A 24,478-nucleotide genomic window follows, 5' to 3' on the forward strand; every position below is an offset into this window, starting at 1 on the left:
CATTTTACTTTCATAACAAAATTTAGTTGGTGGAAATTATTTAGGTATATTAGCCTGTGTTGTTTTCTTCCTTGTGATCACTTTGTGGGCTTAAGATGTAGATTTACTATTTGCTTAAACTTACCATGATTATTATTCATCTTTCTAGAAATAAGTGATTTGGAAGGATAGGTATCTTTATTATGACTAGGTACCACATTTTCATAAAGAAAACAGTATTTTGGGGTGCCTGGGTGGCTCAGTTGGTTAAGCGTCTGACTCTTGATTCTGGTTTAGGCCATCCATGATCTCACAGTTTCATGAGTTCGAGCCCCACATTGGGTTCTGTACACTGACTGTGTGGAGGCTGCTTGGGATTCTTCTTCTCCCTCCCTTCTTCTGCCCCTCCCCCGCTTGCGTGCTCTCTGGCTCTCTCAAACAAACAAAAGAAAACAAAACATAGCATTTTCAATTTTTGAGAAGTATAACATACGGGCATTTTAAGAAATTGTTTCTTAAAGGTCCTTCAGAGAATGCCGTTTTAAGTGTATTAAACCTGTTTATTTTCAGAGATGAGGAAACCACACAGTTGGCAAATAGAAAAATTGAAATAGAATTTTCAGAAAATGAAAAGGAAATAGAATATTTCTTCAGTCTTTTTTAATTTAATTGAGGAAAGTGTGTTAATTTTCTTTTAAATTTGAAGATACAAGTTGAAAAAGTGGTTTTGTTGGTCTCTCTTTGGGTCTCAGAGTTACCAGATTAAACAAGTAAAAGTATGTATAATGGTGCTAGTATTCTTTTTTAAAGAAAAGATTTTTATAAATTCAGATCCTTTGGGATCTGGGTGTAATTCAGTGCTGACTACATGGTCGTAGCCCAAGAAATCCGGGAGTCTGCCTGGTGTGAGGGACTTGAGGGGGATACAGAATGCAATGTATGATTAAGTGAAAGATGCAACATTAGGCGTCTCTGATGGATTTTATCCTTCCGCAATCTCCAGATCACACGACGTGACATTTTTTTCTATGTTATTTTTATTTGAAGTCGGAGCACCATAACATGGTGTGGGAAGTGAAGACAAATCAGATGCCTAATGCAGTACAGAAACTCCTGCTGGTGATGGACAAGAGACCTTCAGGAATGAATGACTCACTGGAGTTGCTTCAGTGTACTGAGAACTTGCCATCCTCGCCTGGATACAACTCCTGTGATGAGCACATGGAGCTTGGTAAACAAAATTCAAAGCATTGTAGGAATCTGAGATTCATACTTTTATGGTTAGCCAGCTTCTCCACCTGCCTTCAACTGCTTACAAGTCCCTGAAGTTTTTGTACCTTAGGAGTTTTCAGTGTACTCTTGTTATTGCTCGTAAGATACTATTTAAGACCAACGTAACTTTGGGCTGTTTATGGTTATCATAGAGCCTCACTTACAAATTACCAAACGAAACTGCTTTGGTGGGTAAAAGTTGGGCAGATCTGCTGCGGTGGGTAAAAGGTGGGTGTTAAACACCTCCGGGAAATCCTGCATGTGGCTCGTGTTCCTTTTGAAACGTTCCTGTGAGCTGGTTGGTTTGTTGCTCTGGTGGGGACATCACGGCAGACCCTTGGAACTCGAAGGTCTGACCCTCGCGCTTATCACTGCTGCCAAGCTACACCCGCGAGGTGCGGCCTGCAGAAGTGCACGGGTTTGGTGAGGTAGGATTTGGGATGGTGGTGCTGTGAGGCTGGTGTTGACGAGTAAACAGCTAGTGAGTGACCTGGGCCTGCTGCCCTGTCGTCGTTCTGCGTGGCTTCAGCTGCGTTCAATACGCGGTTTTCTTCTGTGTTCACAAAACCCTTGAGAAACTGTAACTGTGTCACGTGCTGAGCCAGAGGAGATGCTCTTTGGGAATTGGGAGATCCTCAAGGTCTTGGGACATAAACTGCTTGAACGCCAAGGGGTTGCCGGTGCTGGTGAGCGAGGAACACCAGTTTATTCAGCGGTTGATGCTTCACTGTTACAGTTTAGTGTCGGGAGGAAGTCAGAAGTCAGGGCCCAGGGTTGTCAAAAACTCATACCACTCCTCGTTACTTCAGTTTGAAAGTAGTTAATTTCCTGAACTGGAAAGACAGATGAGCTCGTGACACACCACAAATAAAGAAGTGATGGTCAAGAACGTTGTCGGCTGCAAGGGAAGGGACATCGCTACATCACTGAGAGACTTACAGGGGGGTTTCTTAAGTTGCTGCGATCTTTTCCGGCTGCTCAGCGAAAGGGGGAGGGCTTCGAGTCGGTTTTCTGAGTGGATATCCTGAATCAGTACTTCTAAGTAAGACATCTCAGCTTTAGTAGGCTGTTCTGAGTCGTCTGCCTGAATAGGAATTGTATGCACATACGTTCTTCGTAACAGTTTAGAAGGACTCCCAAGACTAGAAGAGTTTCCTGACTGATATATTGAAGGGACCCCGGGACCTGTAGTTTGTTGTAGGTGTGTGTTTCATAAAGAATTTTTTGAGGCCTGCAAGATGCTTTTTCTCCCCTCCTTTTTCTTTTTTTTTAATACAATTTTTTTAGAATTCAGTCTTGGTGTTCACAGCTGTGGCACGTACATGGGCGTGTACATGGGCCTTGGAAACACACTTTTAGGAAAAAATAACAGATATTATAGAGTTTAGAAGTCCTCAGTCAAAACAAATAATTTAGCATAAAGTTGAATGAGTAGTACCTAAACCTTATAATATGATGTTAATCTCATCTCTGAAAATTGTTCTCAATATTGCAGTAATTTTCTATAACAGGGTAATGAAGTATATGAATAAGTATATATATGTACACATAAAATGCCTTTTTCCTCCTTAAACATGTTAACATAAAAATGTCTTGGGGGTATATGGATTAATTCCAGGTAAGTTGTAAAAAAAAAATCAAAACACATACCTTGTTTTTACGGTCTGTGAACAGTTGTGGTAATTACAAGTCATTAATACATTTATATTCATTAAGTCTATTTTTCCATCAGGCTGTGTTGACCCTTGAATGTATAAGGTGTCATTTTTCAATGACATTTTTTAATGAAACTTGTTTCATTCAAGAAAACATTTCAAATTTATACTTCTCACGAAATTTATTAGCCACATTTAAGGACTTCTTCTAGCTGTAATTACAATATTGTTCCCTGTGTTAGTAATGTCTTTTTTATAACTTTGGGTGTATTTATTTGCAGATGACCTTCCTGAACTTCAGGCAGTTCAAAGTGATCCAACCCAATCTGCCATATACCAGCTAAGTTCAGATGTTTCACATCAAGAGTATCCAAGACCATCTTGGAACCAGAATACCTCAGACATATCAGAAAATACTTACGGTGAAAATGAGGTGGATTGGCTAACAGAATTAGCAAATATCGCCACCAGTCCGCAAAGTCCACTTATGCAGTGCTCATTCTACAACAGGTGGGAGTGCTGGCTATATTTTTATCGAAAACTTGTATCATTGCAAAGAGTTACTTATTTTTTTTCTAGTTTTAAAAGTAATAATGTTATTAACCATCTGATGAATGGTTTACTGAAATTAGAATTTAAGTAAAGTCCTTAGAATTGAGCTCATTGTTTTATAATGATTGCAGAGATATTTCACCTAATATCATGGTTTCATATTTTGAGAAGTAGATAAAAGTACTATGAGAAGCACCTGGGTGGCTCAGTCAGTTCAGCACCTGACTTCTGTTCAGGTCATGATCAGGCTCATGAGTTCACACCCCTTGTTGGGCTCTGCACTGACAGTGTGCAGCCTGCTTTGTATCCTCTCTCTCCCTTTCTTTCTGTCTCTCGTTCTCTGTCTCTCAATAAATAAACATTAAAAAAAAAGTGATATGAGTTAAAAAGTTTTAGTAAATGTTTTAAAGTCCTCAAAAAGTAAACTACACCAAGAAATACTTTTATTATATATTTATGCTTAGAGAAATGAAAATTATACTTGTCTAAAGGACCATAATTATAGTAAACATTAAAAACAATTTTTTTTATGTTTGTTTATTTTTTTATTTATTTTTTTTTTTAATTTTTTTTTCAACGTTTTTTTTTTTATTTATTTTTGGGACAGAGAGAGACAAAGCATGAACGGGGGAGGGGCAGAGAGAGAGGGAGACACAGAATCGGAAACAGGCTCCAGGCTCCGAGCCATCAGCCCAGAGCCCGACGACGGACCGCGAGATCGTGACCTGGCTGAAGTCGGACGCTTAACCGACTACGCCACCCAGGCGCCCCTATGTTTGTTTATTTTTAAGAGAGAGAGAGCACAAGCAGGGAAGGAGCAGAGAGAGAGACGGGGAGGGGGGTAATCCGTAAGCAGGCTCCAGGCTCTGAGCTGTCAGCATAGAGCCTGACGTGGGGCTCGAACTCAGGAACAGTAAGATCATGACCTGAGCCAAAGTTGGACACTTAACTGAGTTGACCCACCCAGGCGCCCCTATAATAAACATTCTATTTAAAAATTTTATCAACCTTGAATTTGGTTCCATTTGATCTAGGTTTATTTTCTTCCACAGTATATGTGAGCTTACGTTATTTACCAGTTTGTGGAAACTAAAATCGCTAATATTAAAATCTTGAATTTAATAAAAGTGGACTCCCATTGGTAAAAACCACTGTTTCGTATACCCAGACCAGAGGACTAGAGTTTCCAGAAATGAGTTGCTGTGCTATGAAATTATGGAAGCTTTGAACTAAAATTCCTAGAGAGACCTAAGTGGATAATATTTCACTAATTATCGCTAAAGTTCTAAAGTTATCTATGTAAAACTACCTAGATAAACACAATAGTTTGTAGGGGAGAGAAGTGCCCAGATTTTTACTCACATGGGTAGACAGACCATAGTCTATACAAGATGATGTAGGAATAACTGAATTTTGGTAATGCTTCTAACTTACTGTAATTCTTTGCTAAGACATGAACTTTTCATGTGTGAAATTCTGGCTTTCTTGTAACCCATTAAATTTTGCTGTGTTTTCTTTTCCCCCCTGTTTGGCAAGATATTGGTCTTGATTAGGGCAAATTCAATGTAGTTAACTAAATTTTTCAGTTTAATTCCATGAAAATTTCCTAGAAAGAAAAAAAATAGTCAAAAAGCTAAAAATTTGTTGGTAGTTATAAAAACAGACCCTGATCTTCCCATTGGGCTTTTTCTAGTTTAGAGATAACACTTCTTTTTTTAATAGCAAACTTAGAATTAATATAGTTCATGGAAAGTTGAGCAAACCCTTAAGGTAGGTAATCGATAAAAACATAAGTAAAGAAGGAATATTTTCCTTAAGATATAAATTTATTCTCTGTAGCTCTTTCTTTCTTTCTTTCTTTCTTTCTTTCTTTCTTTCTTTCTTTCTCAATGTTTATTTATTTTTGAGAGAGAGAAAGAGAGAGAGACAGAGACAAACAGGGTAGAGCAGGGGAGGGGCAGAGAGAGAGGGAGACACAGAATCCGAAGCAGGCTCCAGGCTCCGAGCTGTCAGTGCAGAGCCTGATGCGGGGCTCAAATCCACGAACTGTGAGATCATGACCTGAGCTGAAGTCGGATGTTTAACTGACTGAGCCACCCAGGCACTCCTCTCTGCAGCATTTTCTATGCTTCCCTGCCTCCTAGGGAACAGGACCAAGAGGCTCTCACTGCTGTCTCTCCTGCCTTCTAACATTGTCAGTGGCTGTTCATGCTCCTTCTTGTAGCGTGTTAAACCGTGTTAGTTGTTGAGCTTTGGATGTCTGAAGTTGTCACTGTATAGTACCAAGGGGTTGAGGACAGGTAAAGTTTACATTACTCCTGCATAGATAGAGGGATGGAGAGATGCTGTTGGTATTTTAGACACGTGTGGCATGTTAATTTTTACAGAACATTTAGGCCATATACATTTCAGAACATTGCATTGTTACTTCTCTTTAAATGGTTCAACAGAAGAACTGATAAACCCATTTTCTTTTATTAGTCATGAAGGCAGGATATACTTAAGGAAATTTTAGCAGTTTGGCCATTCTTTAATACTCCATGAAGATATAAATGTTTTAATAAAAGGAAGAACTGGAGCAAAGGTGAATCATTAAGTATTTGTCATTTGAAATCCAAAATTGACTGGAGAATGTGCTAAAACACTTAGAAATTTGAGGGGTTTTTAAGAAGTGATAGGAACATGAAGGCAAAGTATAGTTTTACGGACTCTTATTCCAGAGTAACTTCTGCAAAGATATAATGAAAAAGTGTTAATAAGGGTAAAATAAAAATTGAGGGGCTAACACAGTTTCTCAGGGAGTAAGGGAAGAATCGGAAAGGAAGATATTTCTCCCCCTTTTTAAAATTTTTTTTTTCAACGTTTATTTATTTTTGGGACAGAGAGAGACAGAGCATGAATGGGGGAGGGGCAGAGAGAGAGGGAGACACAGAATCGGAAACAGGCTCCAGGCTCTGAGCCATCAGCCCAGAGCCCGACGCGGGGCTCGAACTCACAGACCGCGAGATCGTGACCTGGCTGAAGTCGGACGCTTAACCGACTGCGCCACCCAGGCGCCCCTCTCCCCCTTTTTAAAAGAGGGTTAGTCCAGACATGCGTATACTTTTTTCTGTTAAGCACCAGATTCCTATTTTGCATCTCTGAGAACTGTCCTGATTGGGGACCATTGGGCTGGTTGGTCTCCTAGACCTGCAGTCTTCCTCTCTGCTGCTTTCCAGAGTGCAGTGCACATGCTGGGCGCCCTGACTGGGAGTGCTGCTTTTAGTGTTACCCCTCCTGGGAACAGTTGACTCTTAATCAAAGGTGATCCTGTGGGAAGATAACTAGCCTTATGAGTAGATGGTTTTTGACAAGCCTGTATCAGGAAATAGGAAGTAGTGTCCAGTTACAGGAAGTTCCATTTAGGCTGCTTCCTGCTAGAATAAGTTTAAGCATTGTAGCTTCAGGTAGTTCATTGTATCTGCACAGTGACAGGTGGTTGGTAGACGGAGGCTTCGGTGTTGGTCACGTTAGGCTGAGATGCCGTGTTCATACTGACTGCAGCAAAGTAGAAGAGAGAAGTGGACAGGGAGCCTGCACATTATTCATTACGTTTGTATGTACTTGCTGATACAAAAATGGGTGAATAAGTGAAAGTAACTTGGAATTTAAAATACATGGATAAATATGAAAAAAAGAACAGTATTTGAAATGTGTGAAGAGGGCTTGGGTAAGAAGCTAAGGAACTGCAGCCTACAAATGAAATCTTGATGTCTTTAGTGTTTTCCGTAGGTGTCTTCTATGTGATAACATTGGTATTATGAATATGAAGTTCTTTTCATCAAAAGGAAAGATCTGCTTTAAGGACCTATGCTTTATGGTTAAAACTTCTTCCTTATTTTAGATCATCTCCTGTACACATCATAGCTACTAGCAAAAGTTTACATTCCTATGCGCGCCCTCCACCGGTGTCCTCTTCTAAGAGTGAGCCAGCCTTCCCTCATCATCACTGGAAGGAGGAAACCCCAGTCAGACATGAAAGGGTGAGTTAATTCATGAGATGAAACTGTTACGAAGTTTGCACAGCACTGAAATATGTTAACTTTCCTTTTCTGTGAAGTCCTTTTGAAGCACGTGCAGATGGGAAATTGTCTCATCGCTCTGCTGGTCATCTGGATTAGATTTTACATACAGCTCTGTTCACTGTTAGCAAAGTTTGTTACCAGTGGGAACATGCATTTAACTAAAACTTCCAGAAACTTCAGTTTTCAGAGGCATATTTTTTCCTAAGTTTACAGGTGTTTTAAGTTATCCACTAATGAGGAGAGAGAGCCTGAAGCCTTGGGATAAAGACAGATATTAACAAAATATGTTACAAAATAAAAAAGTTTCTGATATTTTTCTCCATAGGCAAATAGTGAGTCAGAATCTGGCATTTTCTGCATGTCCTCCCTCTCAGATGATGATGATTTGGGATGGTGCAATTCCTGGCCTTCAACTGCTTGGCACTGTTTTTTGAAAGGTAAAAAAACAACTTGAATTTTTGCAGCTTACTTATGTAGCATGCTAGTCAGATAGCTAATATTTGCTTTTCTACTCAAACTTTAGGCACACGACTGTGCTTTCATAAGGGAAGCAAAAAGGAATGGCAGGATGTTGAAGATTTTGCTAGAACTGAAGGCTGCGTTAATGAGGAAGATCTCCAAGTGGGCACTCACAAGGTTGATTTAAAATTTGTAAAACTTTTCCCAAGTCTTTCGTGAGAAAACATAGGCTTATTATTAATCTTTAGGAGTATCCTCCATTTATTTTCGTATTTAAGTGACACCTTACGTTTTAGGTGGAAGTTTTGTGATTGTGTTAAATTACTTAGCTGGATGGAGGGCAGCAGTGTCTTTAGGTTCACCTTTGTAATTATGCTTTCTGAGATGGGAAAATGATGTATTCCTTAGTTTTTTTTATACATTTTACGTTGGGAGAAATGAAATGAACAGGGGTGCCTGGGTGGCTCAGTCAGTTAAGTGTCCAATTTCAGCTCAGGTCATGATCTCACAGTTTGTGGGTTCGAGTCCTGTGTCAGGCTCTGTGCTGATAGCTTGCTCAGAGCCTGGAGCCTGCTTTAGATTCTGTGACTCCCTCTCTTTCTGCCCCTCTCCCCTGTCACACTGTTCTCTCTCTCTCTCTCTCTCTCTCTCTCTCTCTCTCTCTCTCTCAAAAATAAACATTAAAAAAAAAATACAATGAACAAATGAACCAAGGCTTTTATCTTATGTAATGTACAAAGTGGTTAATTCCCAAATGGATAATTGAGAGTTGATTATATGAAGTTACTTTTTAAATGATCCCATAAAACATTGGCATTTTTAAGTTGATAAGCAGAAGCAGTGGTTAGGACAAATGTCCGTTAGTGCCTTTAAAATCTTAATCTTTGCAATCTTTTAATTTCTCCATCTCCACTGTAGGCAGAGGAATTGGGCATGTGAAGTGTGCTTGTTTAAAATTCCTGTTTTGATCCTGCTGTTGTTACTAACTGTTGAGTCTCTGGTCTTGGAGTCAGGAAACCTGGATTGTCTTTCTGGTTCTTCTAGCAATTGTCTGTGTGACTGATGTTGGGCAGATTGTTGACCCCACTGTGTGTGGGCTCCCTGATCTGAAAATAGATTGGATCAGTTTTGACATCTTGTAGCTCTAGGAATGAGAAGATCCCGTAATATAGTTACAGATAACATGGCTGTGGCCTCCACCTGCATGTTGGACACCTGCATGAGTCACAGTTCTTCCTACTCAGCTTATTAGTATAACCAAGCCTGGACTCACCTTTTCTTCCCCTTCCTGGCCTACTTCTTCTCCCTTCTTTTAAAGGTATTGTTAGCCTTCTTGATTGACAGATTGAAAACCAAGAAGTTGAGTGTTCCCCTCCCCGCCTTCATACTCAGTGGATCACTTCTCTTTCCTTAGAGGTGTTGTGCAGTCCTCCTTCTCTCTCACTACCTCTTTCATGTACTAGTGTCATAAGGATCGGACACAATAGCTAGCTGGTGGCGTGTCGGTCTCGTTTTTTCTGTGACCTTAAGGGTAGGGATCATGGTTGTTAATGTGTTTTCAGAACCTAGCACCTGGTGTGTGCCAACTGCTCAATAAATCAGTTGGATTAAAATTTAGCCCTTTTCTACCACCATGGCACTTGTCCGTTTAAGACTGTGATGGGTTTCTCTCATCATATCTTCAAATACATTGAATACTAGAGGCACCTTTTATTCTGCAGACTTTAATCATCTTAAAGTTGACAGTGGTTAGTGAAAATACTTGCATTGACTTCCAGTGCCCTCTCAAAGGAAAGTTTAAGCACTTCACCTGTCCTTTAGACTCCTTTGCTTACTAACTGGCCCTCCTTTTCAGTCTTCTTTGCCGCACCTCTGAACCCCCTGGTATTTTTAGCAAATACTCAGCACTCTCCAGAGAAGGCTGGTTTCGCCTGTTCCTGGCATGAGGCATGTTCTTCTACCTTCTGGGTTTCATTCTTTTAAATCCCTGTTCCAGTGGGAACTGAACCCTGCCTCCTCTCTCTGAGTTAACACCTCCCTGTATCAAGTGCATTAGCATTGTTACATTTCAGTGAAAGTGCTTGTGCCAGTCTGTTTGGCATTGCAGTGATTTATATACGTGCCTTTCTTCACTACTGGGTGGAAAGCAAGGACCCTAAAGACAGGGATCCTGTCTTGTTTATTTTACTTTTTCTACAGACTCTTACCCATAATAGGAACTTCATTATGTGTTGAATTAAATATTGTTTGTTCACTCTGTGCATGTATTTTCAGGGCTATGGTTCTGATGGTCTAAAGTTGTTATCACATGAAGAAAGTGTATCATTTGGCGAGTCTGTACTGAAGTTGACTTTTGATCCTGGTACAGTAGAAGATGGCTTACTTACTGTAGAGTGTAAGCTGGACCACCCTTTCTATGTTAAAAATAAAGGTAGGGTGTCAATTTGAATTTATAGTAACTTTTTAAAGAAAACTTCTTAAATCTGGAAAGATGTCTTGTGGTATAATTCTTTGATGATTAAGAAAGAAACTTGAAGGGCAAACTTCTTTCAAACTACACAGAACTACCATAGAAGGGGTTTATAAGAACACCTAATGGTGCTTTAGGGTCTTAGCAGTCGTTAGGCGGGGCTGCACTTCTCTGGGTATGAACTCGTACATTCAGGTAGCTTACTATATAAGCAGCTCTCTGTTATCTTGGTATCATTTGGGGGAATGTGATATTCTGGTAATTGCACTGAAATCACTTTTCAGAGATTTATTACACTAACACCATGTTAAAAATAATTCAGAGGCTCTTTTGTGGTCTTGGTCATTGTCACCTATTATTACTATCTTGTAAATTGATGGAAGTGTTGATTGATAGAATCTGTGTATTAATAAAACGCTGAATCCAACAAGTTTTGGAGAGCTTCGCACTGCTTAAAGGAAATACTTGGGACTTATTTTGTGGCAAAGATACAGGACATGTTAAAAATCTGCTGAGACTTAAGTAGTAACCTATTTTCAAGGTTCAGAAGTGAAAGGCCTATTGTAGAATAAATAATTAGGGTCCCTTCTGTCAATCCCTATCCTTTATGTAACTGCTGTTTGATTTGATTTTAGGTTGGTCATCGTTTTATCCAAGCCTGACTGTGGTACAGCATGGCATTCCATGTTGTGAGATCCATATTGGTGATGTATGTCTACCTCCCGGACACCCCGATGCCATTAATTTTGATGATTCAGGTGTTTTTGATACATTTAAAAGGTATTATTGGATTCTTTTCCTGTTGTTAACGTTTACCTTTAACCTCTCTAATGGTTGCGAAGTCAGATATTTAGGAGGCTAAATCTCAAAGGTTTGAAGATTATAAAAGGACTACTTAGAGCAATATGATTAAATGAAAACATATTCGGTAATTGAACTAACAAAGTAATAGTTCCAGGGGAGCTTTACACATAGTCATCACGCAGGAAAACCATGAGTTCATAAACATTTGGTATTAGATTAGGAAAAATACCACATGTTACATGACCAGGAACTAAACGGATCGACTTTGATAGTTATTCTATATATATAGAAAACTGCTGTATCTGGCCAGCTGTTTTAACCAGTCCTTAAGTCTCTTAGTAGTGTTTTTTTGTACTTACCTGTCCTTTTCTTTCCATAACTGTATCTTTAATAATTCATTTCGACCAAGGGCATTAGTAGCATGAATTAACAAATAGTAAAAATAGCAAAAACACTTGACATTTGGAAAATCTTAAAGAGGGAAGTGAGTTTTTTGGACATCCTCTTGCTAGTACGTGGTAGAACAGAACAAGTACCCCTGTGTCCTGATGCTCGAGGGGGTTGATGAGCTGTCTCAGTTTGTTCTGGTCTCAGCACTGAGAGGCCCGCATTCCTGGAAGCCCCGCAGGCCTGGCTCAACCAGGGCAGTTATTCCCCTACTCCCAGAAGGTATCCAGAGAGAGTCTGTTTATAGGTATCTGGAATTTTAAAACTCATTTTTTCTTTAAGATAATTGCTAGTGTTTATTTTTAAGAGAGAGAGAGAGCAAGTGGGGCAGGGGCAGAGAGAGACAGAGACACAGAATCCGAAGCAGGCTCCAAGCTCCCGAGCTGTCAGCACAGAGCCTGACTTGGGTCTCTAACTCACCAGCTGTGAGGTCATGACCTGAGTCGAAGTCAGATGCCCAACCCACTGAGCCACCCCAGAGTCCCTCTTTAAGATAATTTTTAAGTTCATAGGCATTAAGAGAATCCAGAATACCTGCTGGCCTATAGGTTTTATTTATTTCATTAATTTAATGTAATAAAACGTAAGGTTAATATATTTTTATTTTGAAAGGATATGTAAGGCTGTTATTTTAAAAAAGCACCTAGCACAGGCCCTGGCACAGGCTTTATGCTCAGTAAACGTCTGCAGATTGCAATCTAAATGCTATTTGGTTACATCCCTCACACACTGTTCTTTTTACAAATTGAAGAGAAATGAGGTGGTTTTGAGGTCTGATACTCTTAAGTATTCTTAGGATGTAGGTCAGTGATACCTCGTGTGTTTTGGTGAGAATATTCTAAAGATAGAAAAACTTTGGAAGATAATTTGATTTTTTTTTTTTTTTTCTTATTGAGAGAGAGAGAGGAACAGAGAGAATCCCAAGCAGGCTCTGCTGTCAGTTCAGAGACCGACCAAGAGCTCAATCCCATGAACTGTGAGATCATGACCTGAGCTGATACCAAGACATCAAGGGTCAGACACCTGACCGACCAAGCAACCCAGGCGCCCCTAATATGGCTTTATCTTAGAACACTGAGTATCAACAATTCCATTCCTGTGTGTGTGTGCCCTAGAGAAGTAAATCCTTACAGACACGCAGAAGGAGATGTGTAAGTTAGGTCATCGTGGCTGTGTTGCTCAGGATCGCACAATGTGGAAACAATACAACATTAAGTGGAAAATGAATGAGCCACAGCCATATATTTTGAAACATGGATCAATTTTAGAAATAATGTTAAGTAAAATTAGCTTCAGAAATACATGGTAGAATTCCATTTTTTATGTGTGGAATCAGATATTCTTTGGAAATAGATCTAATAAAATTACAAATCTAATTACATTTATATAATTTTTACTTAATGTATATAACATACATTACACAGTTATGCTGGGGATCCCCAAGACAACCCCTGGGTTCAGTGACATACCAGGAGGACTCATAGGATTCAGTATGTAGTCACACTCCTGCCTAGGATTTCTTCTAGCGAAAGGATATGAAGCAAAATCCTGAAAGTGTGGAGGAAGCCAGGCCTCCAGGACTCCTCCCAGCGCAATCGCACAGCACCCTTGTTTCTCTCAGCAGTGAGTTGTAACAATAGGGATGAACTGGCATCTGCCGGGGAAGCTGTTACACACTCAGCACTAGGGTTTTTACTGGGAGCTGGTCGCACAGGCTGCCTCTGCCTTGCGTGTACTCAAATTCCAGACTTCCAAAAGGAAAGCAGGTGTTTAGGGCTAACCATGTTGTTTGTACACACAGTTGAGGCACAGTGAGCTACTCTTACCAGGGTGGGAATAAAGAACCTTCCTAAAATCGCAATTCCAGATGCTAGTCCAGGGCCAGCCTTTTAAGGATACCCTCAGGATAGCAGTCCGGCCCTCTGTGTTACAGGTGCCACATAACAAAATGTTTACATATTACATGTTGATACAATGGATATATTAACCTAATTAATGCTACTATAGATTAATAGAATGCTATTATATTAACACTATAGTGTTTATATGTTCTCTTTATGAATAATGCATTATTTTTATAATATTGAAAAAAGTAAGGGGATGATAAACCATTCAGGAGAGTGGTTATCTCTGGGGGTGGCAAATGTGGAACTATTTAGTGAGAGTAGAAATAGTCTATTTCTTTTTTTTTTTTTTTTCAACGTTTTTTATTTATTTTTGGGACAGAGAGAGAGCATGAACGGGGGAGGGGCAGAGAGAGAGGGAGACACAGAATCGGAAACAGGCTCCAGGCTCTGAGCCATCAGCCCAGAGCCCGACGCGGGGCTCGAACTCACGGACCGCAAGATCGTGACCTGGCTGAAGTCGGACGCTTAACCGACTGAGCCACCCAGGCGCCCCGAAATAGTCTATTTCTTAATTAGGTTGTGGGTTCACTCCTTTGTATACTTTATAACATAAAAGTTAAATACATTTTTTACATACTAAGTTTTGCATAGTGAAAAACCTTTTTTAAGCAAAAACAACACTAACCTACCTAATTTTTTTCCAAGACGGTAGGTTCTCATCAGTTGGTCACACTACCCCTAAGATGACCTTGGACATTGGTCTCATTTTCCTGTGGAGTGACTTTCTGCTGCCCATTAAGGAGTGGAAAATGGGCAGTTTCATCCAGGAGAAAAGAGCATGACAGAGTTGAGAAGCATGAAATTGACTGAATTTTCATTGTGGATTAGATTGTGACTTGGCAGGTTAAGGGAAGTGCTGTCTGTTATAAGGAGGGCCAGAAAGGGAAGGAAGGCAGAAAGAAACACTTGTCCAAAAGGGAACCCTAGAATCGGTTCCCAGGGACAGTCTGGGGATTTGGGGGCAGCTCCTGGGTCCTGCTGTACAGGGAAGGACATCTGATCAGATTTTACCTTGGTAAGGACCAGAAGTCAGCCATAGATGAGCTTTAAAACACAATTTATAGTTCATTGGTAGAAAGGAAGCTTTTAAGTGAGAGTATGATTTGAAGAAGCCCATTCCAGACACAATTGAGGCCAGTCTTCTGGGCATCAGGCAGGTTTCAGACTGTCACTTCTGACTTTGTGAATTTAGCATTTCTGTTCAAGTGATAGAATTTAACTCCTGAGTGTCCAGTGTGTACAAGGTGCTGTACATGTGTTAACGTATTTAATCTTCACAATCCTATGAGATTATAGCCTCACTTTACCGGCGGTGGGGGAGGGGACGGTGCTTAAGGAACCAGAAACAGCCATTTGTATCAGAACCAAGATTCAAGTCTGTATCCTTTCGAGACTCCAAATTTTGTGTTCTATCAATCAATCTCGGCTATTTCTACAGTAATAATAATATATACCCCAATGAATACTTGCTATGTGCCAGCCTCTGCCCTGAGTTTTGTAGACACTGTTCTGTCAGCTCAGCCACACTACATGACATGTGTTCAGTTCATTTTAGAAATAAGTATACTGAGGCTAGATGTTTATTTACTCTGTCCAAGTCATACTACTAGTAGGTGGAAGAGGTGGGGTGGGGTCTGAACCCAATTAAAATTTTACATTATTATGTTCTGCAGAACTTTTTTCACCTCTTCATTAGGTCATCAGATATTTGAATTTGAGAGCCTAGTGTATGTGTTGGGCGTGGGGATTTAGAATCTGTTAAGACATGGGCCTGCTTCTTTGCTTCCAGTCTAGAGAAGGAAATGGATTAGTAAATGTGTACGGTGTGGTGTGTGCTGATTGAGAGATGTGGCCTGGTAGGTGCTCTGGAACTAGGATGTGGGGATTCAGATCCTAGCTTTGCCGATTTGTTGTGGAAGCTGGGATAAATCAATGAACTTTTCCATGGGTCTGTAAAAAAAAAAAAAAAAAAAAAAAAATCTGTACAAGGATAATGTTGAAGGGAGGATTAAAGTGAGTGTCTGTGACTATGGTTAATAGACACAACACTACTGTGGAGTTTTTCTTTTAAGAATAGAAATTAGGGGGCGCCTGGGTGGCTTGGTTGGTTAAGCGTCTGACTTCGGCTAAGATCATGATCTCACGGTCCGTGAGTTTGAGCCCCGCGTCGGGCTCTGTGCTGACAGCTCAGAGCCTGGAGCCTGTTTCAGATTCTGTGTCTCCCTCTCTCTCCGCTCCTCCCTGTTCATGCTCTCTCTCTCTCTCAAAAATAAATAATGTTAAAAAAAAAAAAAAAAAAAAAGAATAGAAATTAGGGGGGCACCTGGATGGCTTGGTCGGTTAAGCCTCCAACTCTTGATCTTGACTCAGGTCATGATCTCAGTTTGTGGGATCGAGCCCTGCACGGGGCTCTGCACGGACATCTCAGAGCCTGCTTGGGATTCTCTGTATCTTTTCTCTCTGCCCCTCCCCTGTTTGAGCCCACTTCCTCCCTTCCTCTCCACCCCCCCCCCCCACTTCAAAAATAAATATACTTTAAAAAAATAGAAAAAAGAATACACATTAGTGAATGTGGGAAAGGGTATTTGAGCTTAAGGAATGGCAGGGAGAAAAAGTGGAGGCATGAAACAAGGCACGTTTCAGGAACTACTGGTAGAGAACTTTAAAAAAATTTTTTAAAGTGTATTATTTTGAGAGAGAGAGAGAGTGTGTGAGTGGGGCAGAGAGAGGGAGAAAGAGGATCTCAAACAGGCTCTGTGTGGTCAGCATGGAACCTGACTTAGGGCTTGAACTTAGCCAAAACCAAAAGTCAGATGCTCAACTAAGTCACTTGGGCACCCCAAGGAGAAAGAATTGAGTGTGGCAAAGGTAAAGCTTTGTTTTAGACATTCTGTGTAATATTTTAATGCTATAGTCATATCAGAATCTGAATTCTGTGATTGAATATTTCAAACTACTCTTACGTTGTATCCATAATGGAAGTAGAAGAGTTACATTTGTACCACTAGATGGTAGAGTTTTCAAATTTCAGTAATTAGCTTGCTTCTATTTAAATCTTTTGGTATTTCAAGTTGTAAATAAAGACTTCAGTGGAGATTAATAATTTTGTGTCAGTTTCATTTATAATGTTTTAGTTTTGTTTTTCTAAATTATATATGGGAGGGTATCGAGATAGCAAAAATTGTTTCTTTGACATAATCCCGACTGCTGAGTATTGATTAGATGATTTTGGCATCATATTTATTTCATGTAATACCTTTAAAAAAAATCCACATGTTGTGTGGTTGATAATTGGTAGAAGTCATTTTTATTGTGTGTGGTGACTGGCATGGGCTTCATGCACTTAGTTCTCTCCATCTGTTTCTGGAATAATTCATAATCTCCTATTGCTTTACCTTTAGGTAGATACTGTTTCTGTAGTTAGTATCAACCTGTTTTCATGTATTATCAGAATTTCTGTTTCAGGGAGAGAAGTAGGGGTTGGATTTAGAATAAAAGGCTTTCTGTTAAGATAAAAAGTAGAAGCAGTAGGCATGAACACAGTTGGAACAAAAGAAATCTTTTGACCGGTGTAATCTTTAGGCTGTTGTCTACACCAGCTCTACTTCTCAGGTAATATTTTCAGTTAATCTATTGTGTGTTCACCCTGACGTTAGCCAGTGGCAAGGTGGAGGACCATGGTTTTGGTGAGGAAACCTAGGGCTTTGGAGGTGGACGAATCTGGGTCTGGATCTAGTAGCTGCATGGCCTTGGCTGAATAATACTTTTTCTTTCTTAGCTTGTTTCTTTATACAAAGAGAGGATAATGAAGCTTGTTGGGAAGATACGGTAATATGGATAGCTTATTTCCGTGCCTGTGTAAACTGAACATATACTGAATAGGGCTTTGCCTGATCAATGTGAGGTTTTACTCTTAAGTTACTAAGCTGTGTTATAATAGATGGATGGCCTTCAGGGGAGATTGACGTATGTTTGACTGTTTTGACTTAAACAAACAAAAAATTTTAAGTTCTTTAGTTGTATTCAGTCACTCTGGACTGTCCTTCCCCAACACTCGGTCTTGCATAGCAACTAGTCCTAGGCCTTGTTTACGCCTGCCACTCCAATTTAGTTTTCTAGCTTTAGGCTTCTGTAGGCCAAGAAATCAGATTATCAAATTTTTCAAAAAGTGAATCTGAAGTAGTAATTAAGTGGGTTGTGGGGGATCTGGAGGAGGTACTTGCTATAAATAAAGTGCGTGGATTTTCTTTTGAGGGGCTTGAAATCTTTAACTTTTATACTCTGTGAAGATTAAAAAAAATTATTAGTGCATATATAAGCTTTCATCTTATAAGCAACTGTCAGTGGTGAAGGTGGTTAAACATCGTACAGGGGAAAAAAAAGTGTTTTCAGTTTTTATAAATCAGATAATCAAGTCGAATTAAAACCATGTTAATTTTTTTTTTTTTTTTTTTTTAAGCTATGACTTCACACCTATGGATTCTTCTGCAGTCTACGTGTTAAGCAGTATGGCTCGTCAGCGTCGTGCATCTTTGTCTTGTGGGGGGCCTGGAGGCCAGGACTTTGCAAGATCTGGACTTAGTAAGACCTGTGGCTCATCGGGGTCATCACAGCTCTCTCCCAGTTCTTTGTATGCTAAAGCCGACAAAAACCACAGCTCAGGGACTGCAAGTGCCACTTCTCCTAACAAGTGCAAAAGACCAATGAATGCCTTCATGCTTTTTGCCAAAAAATACAGAGTTGAATATACTCAGATGTATCCAGGGAAAGATAACAGGTAAAAATTCTATTTGTGAATCTAATAGTGAACTCTTCTGTGCAGTTCACGGGAACTGGGAGTTAAGTAAACTTCTCGCTTAGTAGCTTTTTTGATCGAATTCTTGTTTTCTTAGGTTGACTTTCAAAAGTTAGCTTCATGGGTAACTATTTTATGATACCTAGAGGGATAATTCGGTCACCTGGGTGGGTAAGGGTCTGCCTTTTAAAATAACATTGTCATTTGCCTGTTGGAAGACACAGTTCTGACTGTCCTATCTTTATAGAAAAAGTTTCTCGTGTCAGATCGCAAGTGTCCCTCCTCTACGCCTGTGTCATACTGTGGAAGATGCAGGCGTTGGTGGTTTGTAGTCTTTTTGACACTCACAGTAGTTACTACAAACTGCCAGAGACTAAACATACAGGTGGCATCAGTGAGAGCCCACGGATGAAATCCACACTGGTCCTTTCTGCCCTGCTTGTTTGTACTCCTCGCTCATCTGAGTCCTTTAGCGCTCACTTCCTCTCAAAGCATTGAAATGACTTCTTCCAATCTCCTTAGTTTCCTGACCATCAAAACTGCTGTCTCCCATTACCCTTGATAGCATGAGCAAAGTCATGTGATTATCCACATAAAATAATTGAGTTTTTGAATTCGAGTCTGAACGTCTCATGAGCGCAAGATAGAGGGAGAGGGAATTGAGTTTCAGGTCAACATAATGTGGTATTTGTAGATTCCGTAAAGTCCTCTCCACACAACATCTACTTAACATCTATCACCACACCGTTACAGATTTTTCACATAAAGAGAACTTTTAAGAGCTACTCTTCACAACTTTCGAAAGTACCATACAGTACACCTGTGCACTTTACCTCGTCCCCAGGGCCTTCCTTGTTTTATAACCGGAAGTTTGTACCTTTTGACTCCCTTCTCCCATTTCGTCCAGCCCCCACCCCTAGCCTCTGGCAACCACTAAACTGTTCCTATGAGCTTATTCATTTTTAAGTATTTACATTTTAAAAACAGAAACTTCTCCAACCAAATGCACTTGTGATTTGGGAATTGATACCTAAATATTTTTTACCAGTTTAACTGGTAAATGTGTTGACCATTATGTGGTACCTTTAACCCAAAGACTGTAAAAACTGGTTTTTATGCTAAAGGAAGATAATAGTATTTAATCGCATCGACTTACTGGAAAATGTACATACATATCTAGTACATATTTAATTTCTTGTTAAGTAGTGGAGCTGTGGTTACTATTCTTCTGAGGTTCAGGTGCCTGCCTCTAGCTTCCCCATCAGTCACTAAAATCCCTCGTATATACTTCACACAGCATGTACCGCCTTTTGTTTTGTGTCATGAAATTAATGGTTAAAAGCTCTTCACAGAAGGAAAATGGTTTCTGTCTGCATGTTCTGGATGAGACTATTTTCTGCTAGGTTTGGGAGCAGATTAACAAATATAAATAGGAAACAGCTTCAGATTTGTCATGATGTGTTTTATCCAGTTTGACTTCTTTCCCTTTGAGTTAATCCAATTTTCTCAAGTACAAGTATCACCTAGGATTTATGTGGTGTTGTCTTAGGAGGGTAAATGGTAAGCTGTGCAGAGTTAATGCCCACCACATTTTTACTATGGTTGCATGAACGAATGGGACTTTGGTCATAACTATTTGATGGGTTATGGGTACAAACAGAAAGCAAGAATAGCTTATAATACTTCATGCTGCTGATACTGAACACTGCCTTAATACCGTAGCATCTTTAAGGAACCAATATACTAGGATAGTTCCAGTGGTAATTTAAACCATTTCTTTGAAATATTTAACTTTCTCTTTAAGCTCTGTAGGACACTGAATATTTAGCCATTTTAGATGCCTCTGGGCAATTGGAAAATACTGGCAGTATTCCAGGAGGCTTTATAACTGCCAAGATTATGATGAATGGGCCCATAGGACTTGAGATTTTACTGGAAATGACTACCGTAGTCTTGGCCTTTTCCCTTCTCTCTGTTGGACAAGATTTTTGCCTTCTTTTCTTTTAACTTTCTATATCTTCCTGAAGTAGCAGCACTTGACATACATGCGTCTTACGAGAAATTCTTGCCTTCAGCATTGTGTCAATATTTATTTTACAGAGCCATAAGTGTGATCCTTGGTGATAGGTGGAAGAAAATGAAGAATGAAGAGAGAAGGATGTATACATTAGAAGCAAAGGCTTTGGCTGAAGAACAAAAACGTTTAAATCCTGACTGTTGGAAAAGGAAAAGAACCAATTCAGTATGTTTCAACAACTAGTTGCTCAAAAAGATCTTGACTTCTCCCCATAACTATACTGGCATGTTGCAGCAGTTGTTATAACCTTTAAAAGGTGGTGTTGAGGCTTTTTTTCAGCCTTTTTACACTTCACAACCTAATAATGTGTTTATACCATCATGTAAGGCAGGCTGCTTTTTTTTAATCACTAAGTGCCATCTACTCTTTTAGTATGGAAAGTAGAACTCTCAGACACGCTTAACAAGTGTGTTTAGGGGGCGCCTGGGTGGCGCAGTCGGTTAAGCATCCGACTTCAGCCAGGTCACGATCTCTCGGTCCGTGAGTTCGAGCCCCGCGTCAGGCTCTGGGCTGATGGCTCGGAGCCTGGAGCCTGTTTCCGATTCTGTGTCTCCCTCTCTCTCTGCCCCTCCCCCGTTCATGCTCTGTCTCTCTCTGTCCCAAAAATAAACGTTGAAAAAAAAAAAAAGTGTGTTTAGGCAGAAATATTAAGGTGGAAAAATAACTTTGGAATGGTAGTATTTCTAGTTGGGTTGAAAGATGGGTGTTACTAACTCAGTATCACACTATTAGAAATCTCTCTGATCTTGGGGTGGCATGTCTCCACAGCCTTTCTTGATTGGGCAAGGGCTAAGGAGCGTGGGGCACATTAACCTTCATGGGGCCTTCTGACGTTTGCACAGAATTTCTAGATTAAAAACCTCAGGAAGGAGAAGAAATAGAAAAGCCTAGGAAGACTTGTAAATGAGTTCATACCATAATCAACCTCGGATGGACTTGATTCTTAGAACATTTCCTTGACTAGACTAGCATCTTTTAAGTTGTATTTTTAGATCAGTTGGTTAAGGGCCCGACTGTTGATTTCGGCACAGGTCATGATCTCACGATGTGTGAGATCGAGCCCCATGTCAGGTTCCATACTGTCAGTGCATACTCTACCTCTCCCCTGCTCGTACTCTCGCTCTCAAATAAAGTTTAAAAAATAACAAAAACAAAGGGAAGATAGTCCTTTGCAGCAGGAGGGCTGGTCGAGGAGGTCTTCAGTTCATTCTGCCTAGGTCTTTTAATAGTAACATGTAGTTCACACTCACACATTTTTCAAGAATCTCTTGTAAACAAGTAGATGGTAGTCAGACTCCAGCACAAGAGGGTGGCTGAACTGGGTTTGTGAAGTTCTTCATTACCTTAGACTTCCGTGTGGTAGGACTTAGCCTGGATCCCCTTTCTTTTCTGCTCCTCCTAATCCGTCTCTTCTTGCCGTTGTCATACATTTTCTAGATGTTTAGTCATCGGGTATTAGCAAACTTAAAAAAATCATCCCCTTTGAGAAAGTGATCTTTTTTAAACAGGAAGCTTATAAACATTCTGTTCTCTTAGTTCTCAGTTGTAGAATTACTAGATATCGATTTATACACATTCACCGAGTTCTAATTTTCTCTCCACAGGGCTCACAACAGCATTAAGCCACGACGCTCGTTCTGAAGTCTGTAGTTACATAAACACTGACTGTCCATGGAAGGGCTTAAGAAGATCAAGGTGTCACCATTCGTCCTGAATTCGTGTGACCATAAGATACCGATAGCAATGAGTCTTGAAATGATTTAATAATATGAGTGAGGATTTGCTTTCTCCATTAGAGCATTAAGTAAGCTAAAACTATCAACATTGTAAACCAAATTGCCTTATTTTTCTTCCAAACTTCGTATATGTCTATCAGGTAATATAGGCTTGAAAATTGATATCCTGTGGTGCTAAAGTACAGTAGAAAGAGAGGAGAGTGTATACATGTTTTATTTTAAATTGTACAAAAGGGGAATTTAAAAGTATGTAACTGCTGTTTATACATTGGCTCTTACTGCTTATTAATCTGTATTGTATACATAACGGGATGAAACAGAGCTGGGAAGAGGCCTCTCCCTGAGCAGCCACCACACGCTGGGCCGTGCCAAACACGGGAGCTCTAGTCCGGCCAGTGCCAAGCGGCTGCCGGCACGTGTGGTGGGTGGATGGCATCAGTGTCCCAACGTGAGAGCCGCCTGCTGCCGCTACCCCGGGCGTGCAGAGTCTTGCACCAGGTGGCAGCACCCATCCGTCATTTCCAGCGGAGGCCAAGCCCGGGCCAAGGTCAAGTTAGTTAATAGCATTGGGATATAGTCACTGTAATGGTGCTATTAACAGTTGACATCGTTGTATTTTTTAACTTTGTGTTCTGTATCTCCTCAGCCACGTATCTTAAATATCTTCTTTGTCATCGTATCTTTATGGTGGGGGCAGACTTTGCACTTACTGCAGTGCAACACGTGCACTTTACTTTTCCTCCAGCTGTCTGAGGTGAGAGCAAGTCCCTGGGCGAGACGCTGCTTTTGCTCTGAGCTACAATCATGGCTTTTCACGTTACTTACCAAGTGGTGTTTCTGGTTAGGAATCACAGCTGTAAAATCGATTTCAGTTCATTACACTTCTTCATGATGTTGCCCCTAAATTTTGCACACTATATTCTTGTATATTATTTCAAATAAAATGGAAAAAAATTGTTTATCTCTGACTTCTGCTGATTGAACTTGACTGAATTTGAGTGGTCACAATAACAGGTTCAGGGCATGGAAAATATATTCAGAAGTTGCTGATGGGGTTTTTAAGCATTAAAAACAAAATGTTAGTAATAGAGCAAGGACAATAGAAAAACAAGGACCTACATGACCTATTTGTAAGAATCTTTGTAGACTAAAGATTATTTTTAACTCAACATCTTACAAAGTGAAACAGGCCCCACAGTCTTTTAATAAAATAACACACGGAGTATAAAGACAGCATGGCTCTGTCTTTATTAAAGATACACTAGAACATACCTAAACAACAGTTAACCCTACGTCTTCGCTTTGGGGTATGCCTCTGGTTCCCAGACTTCGTTGCATGTTGGAAACCACTGGGCATGTTTTTAAAAAATACTCCTGCCTGGCTCCTACCCTCAGATGTGTTCCATCTGGGGTACAAATCGGGCATCAGGATTTTCTAAAGCTTCCACCATGATTCTAGGGCCACACACTGATCTAGTGAGGACAAAGGTAAGTGGGGAGTGGCAGGGTACTTATGTAACTTGATCAGAGCCCTCAAAAAGCAGTGGGGACTTAGGATGTGTGCACACATGCAGGGGGAATCTTATGTAATGGGAAAGAAATTTCAGCTGGTCTCATAGAAAAAGCCTGGAAGGAGGGGGATGGAAAAAAGAGTTGGATGTCTTTCTGGAAAAATCAAGCCCATGGAGTTCAAAGGTTGGTGATGACAAACCTATTTTGACATTTTATGCTACTTAAGGTAGAAGGGCTAACGAGGTAAGGCAGAAGATCAATAGGAAATATGGAGAGGTCAATTACATTCTTAAAACAGTGGATGGGAGCTGTTCTCTAGAACATGTTACTTAGGTTAGCTGCCAACCTTGAATCGGGTCAGCGCACGACGAAGAGTAAGAAATACTTCAAGTTATTCATGAAGAGCAGACATAGCTTTTTGAAGCAGCTGAACCATTATGGGATAAACTGGTGCAAATTCTTTGCCTTCTCTACTTCTTACTGACTGAACGTAGGCTTCCAAAGCTCCCCTGAAAACAAAAATGAAAACAATGTCAAAAAATGATATAAAAGATAAAACCACTTAGAGGGTACCGATATTTAAAACAAGCCCTTTTCTGGAATTGCTATGCCCAGCTCCACAGGCTAGGTGGCCAACAGCCTTCAAAAATTTACTCTTACTATGGTGAATGTGGAAATCTAGGAACATTTCTGGGTCCGCATTGTGCTCGGGTCACGGGCTCTCTGGTCGCCAATGTTCTCAGTTTCCC

The 24,478-nt window shown here is 40.2% G+C and overlaps 2 protein-coding genes across 5 annotated transcripts in view; one reads left to right on the forward strand and one right to left on the reverse strand.

Moving 5' to 3' along the window:
• HBP1 (HMG-box transcription factor 1) overlaps positions 1-23,178 on the forward strand; it is a 30,884-nt gene extending 7,706 nt beyond the window's left edge. For both annotated transcript variants that reach the window (XM_025929925.2, XM_086696944.1), the window contains exons 2-11: positions 1,027-1,210; positions 3,188-3,416; positions 7,342-7,480; positions 7,848-7,959; positions 8,046-8,158; positions 10,256-10,412; positions 11,087-11,231; positions 18,069-18,386; positions 20,505-20,646; positions 22,086-23,178. In XM_025929925.2, coding sequence (XP_025785710.2) covers positions 1,027-1,210; positions 3,188-3,416; positions 7,342-7,480; positions 7,848-7,959; positions 8,046-8,158; positions 10,256-10,412; positions 11,087-11,231; positions 18,069-18,386; positions 20,505-20,646; positions 22,086-22,103 — 1,557 coding nt within the window. In that variant the 3' untranslated portion in view covers positions 22,104-23,178. The remainder of the gene's footprint in view (positions 1-1,026; positions 1,211-3,187; positions 3,417-7,341; positions 7,481-7,847; positions 7,960-8,045; positions 8,159-10,255; positions 10,413-11,086; positions 11,232-18,068; positions 18,387-20,504; positions 20,647-22,085) is intronic.
• The window catches only part of COG5 (component of oligomeric golgi complex 5), a 341,375-nt gene continuing 317,123 nt past the window's right edge, over positions 227-24,478 (reverse strand). The window contains exons 22-23 of one of the 3 annotated variants that reach the window (XM_086696940.1): positions 24,076-24,238; positions 227-2,084 (exon numbers count right to left, since the gene is read on the reverse strand). In XM_086696940.1, the coding sequence (XP_086553066.1) occupies positions 24,121-24,238 (118 nt within the window). In that variant the 3' untranslated portion in view covers positions 227-2,084; positions 24,076-24,120. Of the gene's footprint in view, positions 2,085-14,649; positions 15,560-22,413; positions 24,239-24,478 lie in introns of those variants that run through there. The other 2 variants (XM_086696941.1, XM_086696939.1) reach the window with 2 other exon arrangements.

This window comes from Puma concolor, chromosome A2 (genome assembly GCF_028749965.1).
Source record: "Puma concolor isolate L17-30 chromosome A2, mPumCon1.1.hap2, whole genome shotgun sequence".
NCBI classification, from domain to species: Eukaryota; Metazoa; Chordata; class Mammalia; order Carnivora; family Felidae; genus Puma; species Puma concolor.